Consider the following 19,522-nt stretch of genomic DNA (forward strand, 5'->3'; position numbering starts at 1 on the left):
AAATGGACAACATTTTCATAAATTATGTTATTTTCATAAACATAATTTAGTCCAAAATTCACATCATGGCCTCTGCTATAAAGCAGTAGTATAAAGACCTACTGATCCTTGAAACAAGTTCATATTTGAATACAATCTATATTTTAATGGCAAATGCATTTACAGTTCATAACAAGTTTGCCATAAACATGGTTTGGGCAAAAGCTAAGAATGGTGGAGGAGGAGGAATGAGGGTTTTGGGAGGAAAAGGAAGATGAGAGTCATTCAAATTAACGATGGTTAAATTAATACAAGATAAACAAATTATCTGAAAATCAAAGTAAACAGCAGGATATAGGTCAGCTACTCTGAGAGAAATGGCAGTTTAATTAAAGTACGAGTTGTTGCATTTTGGGGGGTCAAATGCAAGGGGAATAACAATTAATGGAAAGTCCCTAAACAAGTACAGCAAGATCTTGGGGACCAAGTCGATAACTCCCTGAAAATGGGAACACAAGTAGATAGAGTGATAAAGAAGACATATGGCATGTTTGCCTTCATTGGTCAGGGCATTGAATAAAAGAGGGAGAAAGTCATGTGTAACTTTATCGGACTTGGGTTAGGCTGCATTTAAAGTATCGAGGGAAGTTCTGGTCACCCTTTTCAGGAAGCATGTGAGGGCTTTGCAGAGGCTGCAGAAGTAGTTTGCCAGAATGCTGCCTGGATTGGATGGTTTTCTCTGGAACAGAGATTGAGGAGTGATCCAATAGAAGTCTAAATTATGAGAGGCATAGATAGGGTAAACAGTCAGATCCTTTTTTCCCCATGATGGGAATATCAAATACTACATGGCATCGATTTAGGTGAACAGAGGGTAGTAAGTGCTTAAAATACACTGTTGGGGGTGGTGATGGAGGCAGATATGATAGTGGCATTTAAGAGACTTCTGGATAACAAGATGGATATGCAGGGAATGGATGGATATGGATTATGCATTGGCAGGTAAGAGCTGGTCTTGGCATCATGATTGGCACAGACACTATGGGCTGTTTAGGTGCTGTACTGTTCTATGTTTTACGTTTTTACTGGAAGAATGGAGATAAAGTTTTTTTCATTTACATAACATTTCTAAGTGTAAGTCCCCCCCCCCCCCGTGGACAAGACCAGAGTCCAGAGTCCAGTGGATATTCAGAAGGAGACAAAGTGCTGGCAGAGAAACAAAAGCTCGATGCGGAACATATTTGGGCAGACATATTTGCCACAGATCCATACAGAAAGTTTGTCCAACATTAATGGTGGGCTAAAAGTTCTGTTATTCTGTGTTTATTGTACATACCTGCTCCTGCTACCAATTAACCTCTTCAGATACTCTCAAATATCCACATAGCCAAAAAATCTAATTTGAAATAGTACTTATTTAAAAGCTAAACATTTTTGCTTATTTTAACATTATAAAATCCACAAATAGCCATGTTTTAAGTTGGAAGATATTTTGTTTCAGGGATTCAAATGCAAGTATGTTAGCCCCAGTGACTGAACTTCCTTGGTCTCATAAATTATACACATCATTTACAAGAAATCTAAAATTTAACATCCAGATAATAAACCAAACATATAGCACCATGTCATATAGAAGAAAATAAGTATTACCCTATGTTAAGCGATTAACCATTGGAATGGGAGTGGTGTCAAAATCCATCCTTCATGGATATTTATAGGAAGATATGTGTCATGATGACAGGCATCTTTCAAACTCCAAGACAGAATAAGTGGTAGGCATAGCAAAAAACAGGCAATTGATTTCAGGTTTTAATGTCACCAACTAATAATATCAGAACCGTACAGTAGCATAAAATGGATTACTTCCATTAGAAACTATGATCTAAGAAGGCAGTGAAGGGAAGAGAAACAAAGAATCTTTGCTACTTGATTAAAACAAAGGGTTATAAACTTCACAAGTTACCGCTATGAAATCTTACTACTGCACTTTAGCAAATAGGATAAGACAGATCAACATCCAGTGGCTGAAGCTCAATAAACTAACTTGCTCAAAAATGGACTAACAGCACATTGTTGTACAATCAGTATTTCAAGCTGAATATAATACAAGGTTCAAGGATAAAACAGCACATTGAACAAGACTGGATGGAGAAGGGGAAAGATCCATGAACCCAAGTTTAAACCTTACCATGAGTAAATTGCTCAACTTCCTCCTTATCCAACAACTTATTCCGGAATTTTTCTTGTTTTACACGCTTCTTATCAAATTAATTTAGTAACTAGATGTCCAGCATCTAAACACAAATTTCTCTCCAAATCTGGCAAAATTATTATCTTTATCTGTTTAGGAAATCATCCTGTACTTCTGTACAGGAAGGAGATTAAGAAGTTAGTAATATGTCAGGACCCATCCCCCATTGTCAGCAAGTCAAATGATCAAATTATAGTTTTCAGGAAGCATGATGGAGTACAAGCCCCAATCAACATCAATGGTGCCAGAGTGGAAAGGGTGGTGAATCTGTGGAATTCTTTCCCACAGAAGGCTGTGGAGGAAAAGTCAGTGGATATATTTAAGGCAGAGATAGATAGATTCTTGATTGGTATGGGTATCAGGGATTATGGGGAGAAGGCAGGAGAATGTGGTTAGGAGAGAGATAGATCAGCCATAATTGATTGGCAGAGTAGACTCGATGGGACGAATGGCCTAATTCTGCTCCTATCACTTATGATCCAGAGGTTCATTAATATTACCAACAATCTGTCTTGAATTGACTACATTGATGCAACAACCAAGAAGGCACATCAATGCCTTTGTGGAAATTTGGCATGTCCGCCCACTGACTATATATTTTCTCTGGTACAGCTGTAGAAATTTGTAACTGTTGGGTTAATCACATCTTGGTTTCGGAACAGCTCAGCCCAAGACAGCAGAAATTGCAGAGTGCTGTAGATGTAGCTCTCTCTATTGCACTAATCAGACTACTCAACATTGACTCCATCTGCACTTCATTCTGCCTCGGAAAAGCAGCCGATAGAAAGGAAGACGTCCCACCCCAGTCATTCCTTCTCCCTGCTCCCATCCAGCAGATGGTACAGATGCTTGTAAATGTGCACCACTAGACTCAGGAACAGTTTCTTCCCCCGTCAACAGGCTTCTGAACAGTCCTTCCATAAACTAGTGTACTATCTGATTCTCCTCTACCCCATTGTGACTATGGACTGGTGCATTACAATGCTGAAAACTATATTCTTCATCTGTATCTTTGCCTTAGCTCTACCTATTGTACTTTAGTTTGGTTTGAACAAAGCTTTTTTTACATGCGACAATAATAAACCTAAATTCAAATTTTCTTCTGAAAGAGTTTAGGCCCAGCTACACGTATCCCAGGAAATGAATAATGAGTTCATTAAACGGCCACCAAGGCAAGATTTCACTCCTTAGGCAAAATATTAAAAGTGTAAATATTTCTCCAAACATGATCTCACCAAAGCCTCTTACTAATTCTTGTATTTGTTAGTATTCTCCCAATAACAATTTTTAGTCATAGATCAGCAAAATAGACTTGCACCAGAGATCGGATATGCATCATTGTACAAGTATTTGCAGTTATCAGGTGGACTGGAATACTAGTCGCTAACTTTTGTAAAGCTAATCTATGTTCTGCAGATGGAGACAGCAATGGTCCAATTGCAACCCAATGTTGGCCGGGGTAGCCTGCAGTTAGGTAAAGCACAATGATAACAAGACAGTAAATCTAGCAACAAATAAACCCAAATGAGGAGAGAATGAAATAGAATCCACATCTGTGAATCAGCAACCTAGTGCAGGAGGTACAGATTATGAGCTACTGCTGAATTAAATGCTATACATGCTGAATCTGATGCATTTAGTTGTATTAAAAAACTAAAAGAATGGAAGAACAATCTTTGAGCAAATCGTACAGAAAGGCAGTAAAATACTGCAGGAAACAAGATCAGGCGGCCTGATTTTCAATGGATGTATAACTTGGTAATATTAATAAAGTGTGTGTCTGTCTATAATCACCTGTGTTTTAGTAGGTAAAATTAAATTTGGTGAAATTTTCTGCAGTATAAAAGTTTCTGTTTTTTGTGTCAACCACCAGGAAACCTGTGTTTCCCTTATAAATATAGAGGACTTGATATACTTGCATATTATATGCTTTTGTGGTGCATTCTTTACATTTGGGTATTGAAAGTACAGTGACATATTTAAGGTGCACAAAAATGCTGGAGAAACTCAGCGGGTGAGGCAGCGTCTATGGAGAGAAGGAAATAGGCGACGTTTCGGGTCGACACCCTATTGATGGGGCGGGGGGGCGGGAAGAAGAAAGGAAGTGAAGACAGTGGGCTGTGGGAGAGCTGGGAAGGCGAGGGGAAAGAAGGAGAAAACAAGGACTACCTGAAATTGGAGGTCAATGTTCATACCCTGGGGGTGTAAACTACCCAAGCAAAATATGAGGTGCTGATCCTCCAATTTACGGTGGGCCTCACTCTGGTCATGGAGGAAGCCCAGGACAGAAAGGTCGGATTCAGAATGGAAAGGGGGAGTTGAAGTGCTGAACCACCAGGAGATCAGGTTAGTTATTGCGAACCGAGCGGAGGTATTGGGCGAAGCGATCGCCAAGCCTACTCTTGATCTCACCGATGTAGAGCAGCTAACAACTACAGCAGCGGATGGAATAGATGAGGTTGGAGAAGGTACAAGTGAACCTCTGCCGCACCTGGAAAGACTGTTTGGGTCCTTGGATGGAGTCAAGGGGGGGGGGGGGGGGGGAGGTATAACGACAGTTAGAAACATAGCAAATAGATGCAGGAGTAGGCCATTCGGCCCTTCAAGCCTGCACCGCCATTCAATATGATCATGGCTGATCATCCAACTCAGTATCCTGTACCTGCCTTCTCTCCATACCCCCTGATCCCTTTAGCCACAAGGACCACATCTAACTCCCTTTTAAATATAGCCAATGAACTGGCCTCAACTACCTTCTGTGACAGAGAGTTCCAGAGATTCACCACTCTCTGTGTGAAAAATGATTTTCTCATCTCAGTCCTAAAGGATTTCCCCCTCATCCTTAAACTGTGACCCCTTGTCCTGGACTTCCCCAACATCGGGAACAATCTTCCTGCATCTAGCCTGTCCAACCCCTTAAGAATTTTGTAAGTTTCTATAAGATCCCCCCTCAAACTTCTAAATTCTAGCGAGTACAAGCCGAGTCTATCCTGTCTTTCTTCATATGAAAGTCCTGACATCCCAGGAATCAGTCTGGTGAACCTTCTCTGTACTCCCTCTATGGCAAGAATGTCTTTCCTCAGATTTGGAGACCAAAACTGTACACAATACTCCAGGTGTGGTCTCACCAATATCCTGTACAACTGCCGTAGAACCTCTCTGCTCCTATTTGCAAGGGAAAGCGCCAGGAGAGGGGGTGGTTTGGGTGGGAAGGGACGAATTGACCAGGGAGTTACCGAGGGAGTGGTCTCTGCGGAAAGCCGAAAGGGGAGGAGATGGGAAGATGTGGCCAGTGGTGGGATCCGATTGGAAGTGGCAAAAATGTCGGAGGATTATTTGTTGTATGTGACGGCTGGTAGGGTGGAAGGTGAGGACAAGGGGGACTCTGCCCTTGTTAAAAGTGGGGCGATGGGGAGCGAGAGCAAAGTTATGGGGTATAGAAGAGACTCTGGTGAGAGCCTCATCTATAGTAGAAGAGGGGAATCCCCGTTCTCTAAAGAATGAGGACATCTCCGATGCCCTGGTTTGGAACACCTCATCCTGGGTGCAGATGCGGCGTAGACGGAGGAATTGGGATTAGGGGATGGAGTCCTTACAGGAAGCAGGGTGGGAAGAAGTGTAGTCCAGATAGCCATGGGAGTCAGTGGGTTTATAGTAGATACATATTTAATGTATCAGAAAGAAACTAAAAAACAATTTTAAACTCTTCTTGGTTCTTCTTGGTTTCTAAGTCCTCCAAAATATTCCAAATGGAATTTAAACTGGAGGTGGTGAAGGGAGGGCTTAAGCCAGAAAGGGTTATTGGGAAGAAAGAGCTACTTTAAATTTAGTTGCATTTGGTTGGGTAACTATAGTTGGGTGGAGCTTATTCCATGCTTTAATTGTGCGGGGGAAGAACAAATTGCTGTACACATCTGTCTTTGTAGCTGGGATCACAAATTGGATCGAATGCCCTCGTCTGCTCCTAATTGGTTTGGGTTTGGTGTAGGTCTTGTAATCTATGTCGATCTGACCATTTATCATTTTGTAAAAACAGGTCAAACGGTGAGCTTGACGTCTATCTTGGAGAGGGTTCCACCCCAGAGAATTCAGAAGTTTGGTGACACTCGCTTCTCTCTCTCATAGGCGTTAGTAACAAATCGAGCCGCCTGTCTTTGGACACGTTCGATGGAAGAAATGTTTTTATTTGTGTATGGGTCCCATGCTGCAACTGCCTAGTCCAAATGAGGTCTAACGAGGGTGAAGTATAGCTTCTCCTTGACAGAAGTTGTACAATGATGAAAGTTGCGCCTCAGAAAGTTTAGGACACCTGTTGCTTTCACCATTGCATGATGAGTCTGACCATTCCAACACAGATCATTCTGCAATTTGATGCCAAGATACTTGGTTTGTTTGGATTCTTCAAGGGTGCCACCAAGTATATTGTAAGATGTTTCGCCTGGATTCCTCTTTCTGGTGACATGCATGGTTTCACATTTGGAAGGGTTGAACTGCATGCCCCATTGTTGTGACCACTCAACTATAGTATCGAGATCCTTTTGAAGAGCATCTTCATCATCAGCTGACTTAATTGGACGGTACAGCAAACAATCATCAGCGAAATGTCTGGTCGCACTTGTGACTTTTTCCATGGATGTCATTTATGTAAAGCAAAAATAGGTGTGGGCCAAGTACTGTACGCCGAGGTGTACCACTCAACGCTGGATGCCAATTGGAGCTCTTTCCGTTCACACACACACACACACGCTGAAGACGTTTTGTCAGGAAACTGGAAATCCATCATTTCGTGTTGGAACGAATACAATAGAAGTCAACCTTCCAAAGCAGTCTCTGGTGTGGGATGACATCAAATGCTTTAGAAAAGTCCAGCACAACTAAATCCGTGATGACGTTACTATCAAGGTGCGTGGCCAGGTCATTTGTTGTCAGGATAAGCTGAGACTCTGAATAGACTTTATTAATCTCCCGTTTCAGATGTAGAATAAATAATTTCTCCCAACAAAATTATAGCCACAGGAGTATAGTGTGGCATTTTCATTAGAAGTGGGAGTATCACTGATGTCTTAAAAATCAAAATAGGATCATTTGTATTGTGAAATTATGGCTATTTCTCATTTACTAATTACTTCATATCCATTCCTCTTCTAAAACAAATAGTTACAATGCTGCTGTTAGTTTTGGACTGCAGAAAGATGTTTTTGTTTAAAAGAACCCATTCTGTAAATACATACCATCAGATTCATCACAATATCAGACGGCAGATATTCTGTATTAGATGTGTATATACCATCTGGTTACTTTCACATCTAGAAAGAATTAAAGCGGAAGACTGCAGGAAGAGAAGACAAACAAAATATAGAAATGGAATAGAATACAGTGCCCTCCATAATGTTTGGGACAAAGAGCCATCATTGATTTATTTTCCTCTGTACTCCACAATTTGAGATTTGTAGTAGGAAAAAAAAGAAGGAAAAAAAAAAAAAAGAAAATCACACGTGGTTAAAGTTCACATTGTCAGATTTTAACGAAGGCCATTTTTATACATTTTGGTTTCACCATGTAGAAATTACAGCAGTGTTTATACATAGTATGTGTGCCCCAATTTCAGGGCACCATCATGTTTGGGACACAGCAATGTCATGTAAATGAAAGTAGTCATGTTTAGTATTTTAGTGGTTTAGATAGGATGCGTCTATACACTTCAGAATTCATTACGAATCAGCATCAGCAGTTGTATAATCAATAATGATAAGTGAGCCAGCACCTTCAGCATCCATACATGCCCAGGCCATATCACCCCCACCACCGTGTTTCACAGATGAGGTGGTATGTTTTGGATCTTGTGCAGTTCCTTCTCATCTCCATACTTTGCTCTTGCCATCATTCTGATATGTTAATCTTGGTCTCATCTGTCCACAAGACCCTTTTTCCAGAACTGTGGTTGCTCTTTTAAGTACTTTGTGACAAACTGTAACCTGGCCATCCTATTTTTACGGCTAACCAGTGGCTTGCACCTTGCATTGTCGCCTCTGTATTTCTGTTCATGAAGTCTTCTGCGGACAGTGGTCACTGACAAATCGACACCCGACTCCTGAATCAGACAGGTGTTTGGGGATTTTTCTTTATTATAGAGAGAATTCTTCTGACATCAGCTGTGGTGGTCTTCCTTGGCCTTCCAGTCCCTTTGCGATTAGTAAGCTCACCAGTGCACTCTTTCTTAATGATGTTCCATTTTGATAAGCCTAAGGTTTTCTCTAACATTTTTATTCTTGTTTTTCAGTCCCATAATGGTTTATTTGACTTTCTTTAGCACAACTTTGATCATCGTTGATAAACAGCAATAAAAGTTTCCAAAGGTGATGGAAAGACTAGGTGCTGAGAGCTCTCTTATACCTGCATCAAGGAGGCAATTAAACACACCTGAGCAATTACAAACACCTGTAAAGCCATGGGTCCCAAACATTATGGTGCCCGGAAATGGGGAGGACCATGTATAAACACTGCTGTAATTTCTACATGCTGAAATCAAAATGTATAAAAATGGCCTTTATTAAAATCTGGCAATTGGCACTTTAACCACGTGATTTTTTTCTATTACAAATCTCAAATCGTGCAGTCCAGAGGCAAATAAATAAATGATGTGTCTTTTCCCAAACATTACAGAGGACACCGTAATCTATTGCTTGCATTGAAATAAGCAAAATAAACAGCTGCAAGAATCAGAAAAGTCAGCTAAACACACACATTAGTATACTTTCTAAAAACATTCCATTAGGAAGTGAAATTGAAAAACAATTAAACAGTATAAAATACTGTAAAACAACTGAAAGCTAACATTTACCAACATTTGTTTCTGTATCATGAAAAAAAAATCAATAATTAAGCTAGCAGAAAAGGTTTTTGGAATGATCTGAAGAGATACATGTGTGTAAGCAAGTCAACCTTATTTTGCTCCTAAACCAGCAGGAGTTGAGAGCTGGCTCCATTCTCGTTTCATCTAAGCTAGGAAGGAAATATGTGAAATAAAACCATTTCTGGTGAAGATGATAAAAAACAGAAATAAATTGAAATACAATAAACAAAATGGTAAATTAAAAACACCTTGACTAAAACAATGGCCTCAGCATTTCAATCAATCCAGCACTTTACCTTTTCATACAGTAAACGTTGCATCTTGAAAAGCAAACTATATACAAAGTTTGTTAAGGAACTATATATATGGCAAACATCCACGTTGCTTGCATCAAATAAAGTTGGGGTATACATTCTTTTTATTCCCTTTTTTGCAGAATGTAAAGATAAAATACGCAGGCAACTCCATGTTTTGGACAATTGGATTACAAAAGGACACCTTTGCAGAATTCACAAATCATTACCCAAAAGTGTAATATATAAAATACACTCTCATTTAATTTATGTGGGGAAAAGAAACACATGCACAGATAATACAGCTTGGCTCCACGGGTTATTTTCTAGGAACACAATGTCCAACAGCAACGGTCACCTGCAATTGAAGATTTATCGAAATAGAAAGATTATACTCCACTTGGAATGCTCTGCAAATATTGGTATTACCTCTTGTTCTTCAAATATAGGTTGATATTTTTCAAGCGACAGCTTTTTTAAAATACTGGATAATTCATCTAGGGAAAATAAATGATACATAAATTAGTTAACCAACAGTACTTCAGCCATCATTTATATGAATGCTGTTGGCCGTCAAATGATATTTAATTAATTATATTTAGACCATGGTGTTTAATTGTGACATAGTAAAACATTAGAAAACTACATCAGAAGTACTACCTACTCACATAAAAGACAGTACCCAAATATAACCTCATTTACAGAGCTTCCAGCCTTCAAAAACATCACATAATCAATTCACATTTATAATTCCTCCAGGGAGTGCACCTTCCAAGCAACATGTACTGCAATTTTAATGCACTCTGGCACAGAGGCACAGCAGGCAAGTGCAAAATAGGAAACCTGAAAGGCGGTGGCAAATACACATCCAAATAAGCTCTTTCCTGTCAATTGGTTCACACACAAGTCTACCTGTTTAAATTTCAAATCCCAATTGAGAGAGCAATCAGAACTTAAAGAGCAGCCACAATGCTGCAAAGCATCACAAGTCCAAAGGAACAATGACCCAAATTTGACAAGAGAAAATATTGGACTGAAGCGTCCAGATCCAAATCATCATCTATCCATTTCCTCCACAGATGCTGCCTGACCTGCTGAGTTCCTCCAGCACTTTGTGTTTTGCTCAAGAACCACATATCAGGTAAGTGAGAAGCCAGCAGAGGAATCCCTGATGATAGAATACCAAAGCTTCATGAAGAACTGACAAAACGTGCAAAAGGTCATGTGGCACACAGGGAAAAGATTCAAGGGCTCTCTCAGTATATTAGTTTAAACTAAAGTGTGAGCTATTGAACTTTGGTATGTCAAATGTTGGTGAAGGTGGTCTTAGATGTCCTTCCTCCCTGTGCCCTAAAGCAAAATTATTGCTACCAGCTGCAAATTTACTAACAATATTAAGTAGATTGTTAGCAAAATTAAAACATAATTATCCATAATTATCCTTCGACTCCTTCGTACAAGTTAATTTTGAATCCAATTGGCTAGCTCATTTTGGATTCCATATTATCTAACCTTCCAGATTGACCAGCCATGCGGACCTTGTCAAAGCCCTTGTTAAATTCCAAGCAGACAATTTCCACTGCTCTGACGACTTCAAAAAACTTTCAAATTTGTGAAACACAATTTCCACCAGTAATGTTGACTATACCCAATCAGTTCCATACCTATCCAAATGCTGGCAGATACTGTTCCACAGAATACCCTCCAACAACTTTTCCATTGCTGACCACCACATCCTTGGCACAGCAATGCCTATGTGGAATTTAAGCCTTCTCCCTGTGACCACATGGGCTTCCTCCACATGTTCTGGTTTCAAACCTTATTCCAAGAACATGGGGATGGGCGGTTAACTAGCTAATGTAAATTGCCCTTAGTATGCAGAGTAATAGAATTTGTCAGAGTTGATGGGAATGAGAACATTAATATGGGTTTAGAGTAGCTGTAATGTAAAAGGATGCTTGATGGCCTGTGCAGATGCAATGGATTGTATGGCCTGTTTTGAGGCTGTCTAACTATAACTTACAGCAAATGAACTGTTAGTTGCTACCTTCTAAAGACAGGTATTTTTTTGTTAATTACTGACTAAGTTTAACTACAGTGCCCTCCATAATGTTTGGGACAAAGACCCGACATTTATTTAATTACCTTTGTACTCCACAATTTGAGATTTGTAATGAAAAAAAAAAATCACATGTGGTTAAAGTGCACATAGTCAGATTTTAATAAAAGCCATTTTTATACATTTTGATTTCACCAAGTAGAAATTACAGCTGTGTTTATACATAGTCTCCCCAACTCCCCCACCCCCTGTCAGGGCACCATAATGTTTGGGACACATGGTTTCACAGGTGTTTGTAATTGCTCAGGTGTGTTTAATTGCCTCCTTGATGCAGGTATAAGAAAGCTCTCAGCACCAGTCATTCTGTCACCTTTTGAAACTGTTATTGCTGTTTATCAACTGAGGATCAAAGTTGTGCCAATGAAAGCCAAAGACGTCAATATGAGACTGAGAAACAAGAATAAAACTGTTATGGACATCAGCCAAACCTTAGGCTTACCAAAATCAACTGTTTGGAACATCGTTAAGAAGAAAGAGAGCACTGGTGAGCTTACTAATCACCAAGAAAATGGCAAGCCGAGGAAGACCTCCACAGCTGATGACAGAAGAATTCTCTCTATAATAAAGAAAAAACCCCAAACACCTGTCTAACAAATCAGAAACACTCTTCAGGAGTGGATTTGTCAATGACCACTATCCGCAGAAGACTTCATGAACAGAAATACAGAGGCTACACTGCAAGATGGAAACCACTAGTTAGCCGCAAAAATAGGATGGCCAGGTTACAGTTTGACAAGAAGTACCTAAAAGAGCAACCACAGTTCTGGAAAAAGGTCTTGTGGACAGATGAGACAAAGATTAACATATCAGAGTGATGGCAAGAGCAAAGTATAGAGGAGAGAAGGAACTGCCCAAGATCCAAAGCATACCACGTCATCTGTGAAACACAGTGGTGGGGGTGTTATGGCCTGGGCATGTATGTCTGCTGAAGGTACTGGCTCGCTTATCGCCATTGATGATACAACTGCCGATGGTAGTAGCATAATGAATTCTGAAGTGTATAGACAGATCCTATCTGCTCAAGTTCAAACAAATGCCTCAAAACCCATTGGCTGGCGGTTCTTTCTACAGCAAGACAATGATCCCAAACATACTGCTAAAGCACAAAGGAGTTTTTCAAAGCTAAAAAATGGTCAATTCTTGAGTGGCCAAGTCAATCACCCGATCCAAGCCCAATTGAGCATGCCTTTTATATGCTGAAGAGAAAACTGAAGGGGACTAGCCCCCAAAACAAGCATAAGCTAAAGATGGCTGCAATACAGGCCTGGCAGAGAATCACCAGAGAAGACACCCAGCAACTGGTGATATCCATGAATCACAAACTTCAAGCAGTCCTTGCATGCAAAGGATATGCAACAAAATTCTAAACATGACTACTTTCATTTACATGACATTGCTGTGTCCCAAACATTATGGTGCCCTGATAGAAGGGGGGGGGGGGGCTAAGTATAAACACTGCTGTAATTTCTACATGGTGAAACCAAAATGTATAAAAATGGCCTTTATTAAAATCTGACACTGTAAACTTTAAGCACATGTGATTTTTTTCTTTAACAAATCTCGAATTGTGGAATAGAGGCAAATAAGTAAATGATGGGTCTTTGTCCCAAACATTATGGAGGGCACTGTATCTGTTGGACAAAGTTTCAGTTTTGAGATTAATCACCTGCTACTTACCCAAGAATTGCCATTTAATATAATTCTAAACTTTTTATTCAGTTTATAATGCATGTATTTTTATTCAGTTTATAATGCATGTAATTCAGGATCATTTGGTGCAGCCTTTCTAAACTTATGATTCCAAAACATCACCAATTACTCTTTATTGACTCAGGGTCTACCAAAATTCTGCTATCCTTAAACTAACTCGGATGAAATCTCATTAAGCTATTCTCCTTTCAAATGACAGCCTTTGCAATTCATTCCTTTAAACTGCATCTCACGTTCCTCTTTCATCTAAACTAAATTATCGATTTATGGCAAAATCTATTTGAATATATCAGTACTTTTGGAAATGCTATTAATGTGAAAGCAAATTTTTTAAGTTAACATTTCACAACCAATCCTACTAAATTAGTTATTTTTTAAAGTAATCTTTGACAATTGTTAAATGGCTAGCCTGAAATTTTTGAAATGAGCATTAAAATGCAAGTACACTGCAGGAAATAACTAGTCTCATCACCCGAATTGACTGTGACTGTTCCGCCTTCAATTGCTCAAATGCTTAACTGGGTTTAACAGATCTTTTATTGTCACGTGTGCCAATTAAGGTACAGCGATTTGGTAAAACTTTTAACAAATTATAAATCTTGAGTGGTTTTCAGTGCATAGGGAAGAAAAGTGAAACGAAACAAAGTGGCATGTCATTCAAGTGAATGGGCATACGGTGCAATAACATTTAGACACCAAAATACCACACTTCTACCAAATCCCTCTCAGGAATAGGGGTGTGGTAAAACCTCTTTAGACCTTACATTACCTTCATCCGTGAGAGTTCCACTACTGGATCCACCACTGTTCTTAGAGTGTTGATGTGAAGATGATGACAGGGAGGATTCTCCTTGTGGACTTTTGGGTGTGGGAGATGGTGATGGAGTCAGAGTAGGAGAGGTGCTCTTGGAATTAGATGAGGTGCCAGACGATGGACGTTGTTGGCTACATTTCTGTATTAGCAAGATAAATAATTGTTAGCGGCACGTCTGTTGTAATAATAGTTCATTATTTTGCAACATATGTATACACAAATATTTTAATTCTATTCTCGGGATCAGGTAAACTAATTTTCTTCTTGCAAGTATGCTGTAATACAGATGCAGGAAAACAAAAGACAGTAAAAACAGCTGATCCATCAAGACTGGCACACAATGAGTTAACAAATGTTTCTTTTGGTCCCCAACTACAATCTCCTGAGGAAAAGTAGAAAACAATTGTAAGGGGAAAACAAAACATCTGTAAAGCAGGAAGGGAGAGTGGATTATTTCTACCTTGTTGCAACAGGCATAAACATAATGACTAGAACAATCAGCGATAACAGATGTGGTAAAGCATAAATATATATCACTCCAACTTATAACTGTCACAATGTTTGATAGTTTCCAATGCAAATAATAATAATAACTTTATTTATAAAGCGCTTTCAGACAACATCAGTTACCACAAAGTGCTGTACATGGGAAATCAACAAAAAGTTATTACAAACTACTAAAACCATTAAGACGACAGGACTATAAAAACAGTAAAAAATTAAAAGACATTAAAAGCACTAAAACAGGAACAATGTCTCAGCCAGTGTCGAAAGCCAGTGAATAGTGACCAAAGTAATCCATAATAGTTCATATGCTGTTGACATCAAAACTGAGTACCATTTTACAGGTACGTCTATATTGTGAAGATGGCAAGACTGCATGTTGTGCAAATAATTAAATGTAATATGTTGTCATACAATCATCACTTCCAGCAAGTTATAGTTGCTAGCTGCACAATCTGTTCACTCTAATTTCATCCAATGACAAGACAGCAAATGTTTTTTTTTGCAAAAGCTACAAAATGTTACCTGTACAATGCAGTTATCCGCAGTTGGCGAGGCTGGCAGTTCAGGGAGGTTAGTTTCAACAAAGATAAGTTGAGGCAAAATCTCAGACCTAGTTGTTTTCAAATCGGGCAAACCAGCTGCTTTCCGCCTTTGGGCAGCGATTTGGGACAAGACACTATCCGAACTTCCCCCTGAATTCAAAAAAAAAAAAAAAAAGTTTACATGTACTTTTAATTATTAAATGCTAAATTATTAACAAAGAATTAGGTAACCAATATGATGTTTGTTACTCTAGATCCCAAATTCAGACTATGCAAAAAGCTCCCTATGCCCATTTTTAATTTAACTTTGCAGGTCTCTAAACATCTCACAATTCTCAAACTATGACAGGGTGCAAGCAGAGAATGCAGCAATCCCCTGTGGCCATTCCCCTCAAAAACATGATACCCTTTGGATACTATTGGGGCTGGGGTGAGGAAATGGGGTAAATGTCTATTCGGGAGAAAGCAGCAGCTTTCAGGTCTGTAGCACACGCACGTCTGGCTTCGAGGCACAACAGGGTAGGATAAAGTGTGGCAGAGTTATAGTGCAGGGCGACTCAATCGTTAGGGAGACAGGCAGGAGACTCTGTGGCCACCAACATGACTCCAGAATGGTGTGTTGCCTCCCTGGTGCCAGAGTCCAAGGTGCCTGCAGAACGACTGCAGATGGAATTATGATAAAAAGCAGGATCGAGGGTGGCAATCTCTTGATTACTCTCAATGTCACGTGCAAATGAGAGCAGAATGTGGTTGAGCATCTCAGTAGTTATTAAAATGTTGTTTTAAAAAGTTAGAATTTCACTGTCATTCCTATTAAATTTATTCTGTTCTAAATCTTTCAACAGTTAGCCTGCAAGGTATGATTTTAGTATTTAACTGAATGCATGGCTGAAGAGCTTGTGCAGTGGGCAGGGATTCAGGTTTTTGGATCATTGGGATCATTTCTGGGGCAGCGGCGACTTGTACAAAATGCACCCAAACTGGGAGAGATCAGTTTCCTGAGAAGGAAGTTTGTAAGTACCATTCAGGAGGGTTCTAGAGTGGAAAGGAGGCAGATGAGAAGTTGAGGGCAAATAACGTATTCAAAGAGAACACAATTAGCTGATAGGACCAGAAAAGCGAGGAAAGAGAAATGGTTTAAATTGATTAATTTTAATGATTGAGGCTTTTAATGATTGAGAATCCCTGGGGAACAGAGATAGCTGATGTTTCAGTTCAGGACCTTTCTTCAGACAATCTCAGGACATGGATTAGTTCAGGGAACAGAGATATTATAATCATAACAGAAACATGGCTGAGGAAGGACAGGGTGGCAGCTAAATGTTTCAGGGTGCAGATACCACAGGCATAATTGCAATATTGCAAGGGGAGTGGGGCAGGGGATGCGTCGTTGCCTTTTTCGTTGAGAAAGAACGTAACTACAGTGCTTAGAGAAGATATTGGGGGGGTGGTTGTCCAACAAGGCTATGTGGGTAGAACTTGGAAATAAGAAGGCAATGATCACTTTGGTGAGACTGTATTAGATGCCCCCATAGTTATAAATTCATAAGTTCCAGGAGCAGAATTAGGCCATTCGGCCCATCAAGTCTACTCCGCCATTCAATCATGGCTGATCTATCTTTCCCTAACAACTCCTGTAATATACTTAAGTGTTCAAATTTATAGGTCGATATTAAAATTTGGATAGCCTGGCTGATACTAACTGAAATGACCGATATCTCTATAAAAGAGTACATTTCAAACTGTCTTGGTGGATTGACTGGTTGAACTGACCACATGAGACCAAGAATGGCTTCTGACCTGAGCGGTTATGTGATTCACCGATGCAGTGTCTATTGACGCCAGCTACTCCATTTGATCCACCAGAGGAATGTGGAGAATAATTAAAATGTCCCGAGTTCTGAGGAGATGTTGGGCTTCTGGTGAGATTTGGAATAGGAGGGAGTTTAACAGATTTCCCCATTCTGCTCACAGATGTCTGAAATAAATAAGGAAACAGAAACTAAATCTAAATGTGATATTCCAGATTGTCCAATCTAACTTGTTGCAGCCTTACACATTTTGTTTATCAGCACTTTCGCTGGTGCTGTTACACAATATTCTACACTATTTCCTTTCTCTTTTTGCTTTACCCATTGTACATATATTTAAATATATCTTGTTTTTATTTTCAATAATTAAACCATACCAATATCATTAATGAAGTTCCAAAAAGCAAATTGACAAACATCTCCAAGATTGATAAATATTTAGGTTTAGGATTGTCACATATACTGAGGTGCAATGAAAAGCTTTGTTTTGCAGGCTATCAAATTAGATCAGATGATACTATACATCCTCAAACTCATGTACAATATGTAGAGCAAAAGGAAATTCACAGAGTCTAGAATTTAGTTCTCAGTGTTGTAACGTAAAAGTCCAATGTCCTCAATGGGATAGAGGTGAACAGTGCCATAGCTTATGGTAGGACTATTCAGAAGCCTAATATAGAGGGAAAGAAACTGTCCCCGAGTCTGTTGGTGCATGCTTTAAACCTTCTGTCAAATGGGAGTAGGGCGAAGGGGGAATGATCGGGATGATAAAGTCTTTGATTATGTTGGCTGATTTTCTGAGGCAGTGTCAAGTGTACATAGAGTCAATGGAGGAGCCTGGTCTATGTGATGGACGGGGCTACATCTACCACTCACTGCAATTTATTGCAGTATTGGGCAGATCTGTTTCCAAACCAACCTGTGATGCAACCCCACGGTATGCTTTCTATGGGCATCTGTTTAGGATTTTTTTGCTTTTACAGCAAAATAAATACAAATTAGAATATTGTAGATAATCGTTAGTTAGACTTAAAAAATAGAAGTCTGAAATACAAAGATTGAGAAGGTGAAAGCATGCACAATGTCTAAGAAGCATCAGCACATCTTGTATGTGTATGTGACAAATAAACTTGACTTGACTTGACAAACATGTAAAACACCAAGGCATAGTTGGTTACCGACCAAATGCTGATAAATAGAACTAGTAGATATGTTTGGCATTGACATGTGGATCAAATTTCTATACTCAATAATGAACATTCTTGGAACCTAGAAATTACTGCTATTGGCAGACCATTACTTTAAAGGCATTTGAACTCTGCCCATTTGCTGTTTTTTTTAATGTAACCATTAACTTAAATGTGTTAAAATTACATCAACATACGAAAGAATACGAAATAAACTTGGCAATAATCAAGGGCACAGTAAAGTTTCTGTGAATATTTTATTACATTGACAAGGATCACAACTTTTGGGTCCAGACCAGAAACACTACCTGTCCATCCCGTCCCCAGATGCCGCATGACCTGCAGAATTCCTCCAGCAATTCCAGCATCTGCAGCTTCTTATGTTTCTCATCTTTTGAATGGCCAAAAAATCCCTTTGGAATGTTTGCAATTTTGCTCACAAAAAAGTTAAGCACATGCCTGAAGATTCAAGTCAATGACTAGACTTCGTTATATTCACTTGCATTTTCAGAGAAAATTGCTCTATGACACTATTCACATGGTGCAAAAGTCATTTTGAAAGGTTTCTACCCAAAATTACAGCAAAATCCATCCCTGAAAACAAATGTGCTAGAGGGGAATAAAACATGGAAAGGATCTTACTATATCAGAATTTCCACTGCTGTTGAAGTTGGCCTTTGCAAACCTGCGAGGCATAGATAACGCTGTATGCTCCATTTTGCCATCTTTGTTCATTCGTATCCTATCCGAACTCCACACTTCAAAATTTGATGGAGGCAGAAATGGAGGAATAACTGCTTTCAGCTTGTCACTGGGAAGGCGAGTAAAAGGTGCACCATTTCTTAACTGAAACAGAGGGATGTCAAAACGACAAGCAGAGCTGATACTTTGCGGCTTTAAATTATCCTGTGACATTTAGACATTCAAAACATGCAATGTACTTGCTTTACAATTCTTTGCACCCGGTCTGAAAAGTAAAACTACCAACCAGTTGTCCTGGAAACCCAGTTATGGCTAATTTTAAATAATTCATGCTGCATTAAAGTAAAATTATATGCAGAACAGTCTGTATAGGAAGAATATTTTCCATCATTTCTTTTGACATGACAGCAACTTAAAAAGACATACATTCACATCCTAGATTTATTTTCAGTTCCACTCCACATCCTTGAACTTTCTTATAACCTTGCATATTGAAACCAAAATTCAAGTTTCACCACATTCTAGTGAATGTCTGAACCATAGATTTAGGGATAAGAACAAGCTGCAACAATCAAGGGTTGGGTCAAGTTAGGCAGACTGGATGGAGTGGTTGTGGAGAGGATGTTTCCACTAGTGGGAGAGTTGAGGACCAGAGGGCATAGCCTCAGAATAAAATGACGTATCTTTAGAAAAGAGATGAGGAGGAATTTCTTTGGTCAGAGGGTGGTGAATCTGTGGAATTCATTGCCCCAGA

At 39.3% G+C, this 19,522-nt stretch overlaps 1 protein-coding gene across 1 annotated transcript in view; it reads right to left on the reverse strand.

The window, feature by feature from the left end:
- Nucleotides 1–19,522, reverse strand: part of LOC129706776 (ankyrin repeat and SAM domain-containing protein 6-like) — a 50,808-nt gene that overhangs the window by 2,621 nt on the left and 28,665 nt on the right. The window contains exons 8-12 of the mRNA XM_055651251.1: nucleotides 18,709–18,912; nucleotides 16,869–17,046; nucleotides 15,049–15,218; nucleotides 13,975–14,158; nucleotides 9,806–9,873 (exon numbers count right to left, since the gene is read on the reverse strand). Of these exons, the coding sequence (XP_055507226.1) occupies nucleotides 9,806–9,873; nucleotides 13,975–14,158; nucleotides 15,049–15,218; nucleotides 16,869–17,046; nucleotides 18,709–18,912 (804 nt within the window). The remainder of the gene's footprint in view (nucleotides 1–9,805; nucleotides 9,874–13,974; nucleotides 14,159–15,048; nucleotides 15,219–16,868; nucleotides 17,047–18,708; nucleotides 18,913–19,522) is intronic.

Source organism: Leucoraja erinacea, chromosome 2 (assembly GCF_028641065.1).
Source record: "Leucoraja erinacea ecotype New England chromosome 2, Leri_hhj_1, whole genome shotgun sequence".
Lineage (NCBI taxonomy): Eukaryota > Metazoa > Chordata > Chondrichthyes > Rajiformes > Rajidae > Leucoraja > Leucoraja erinaceus.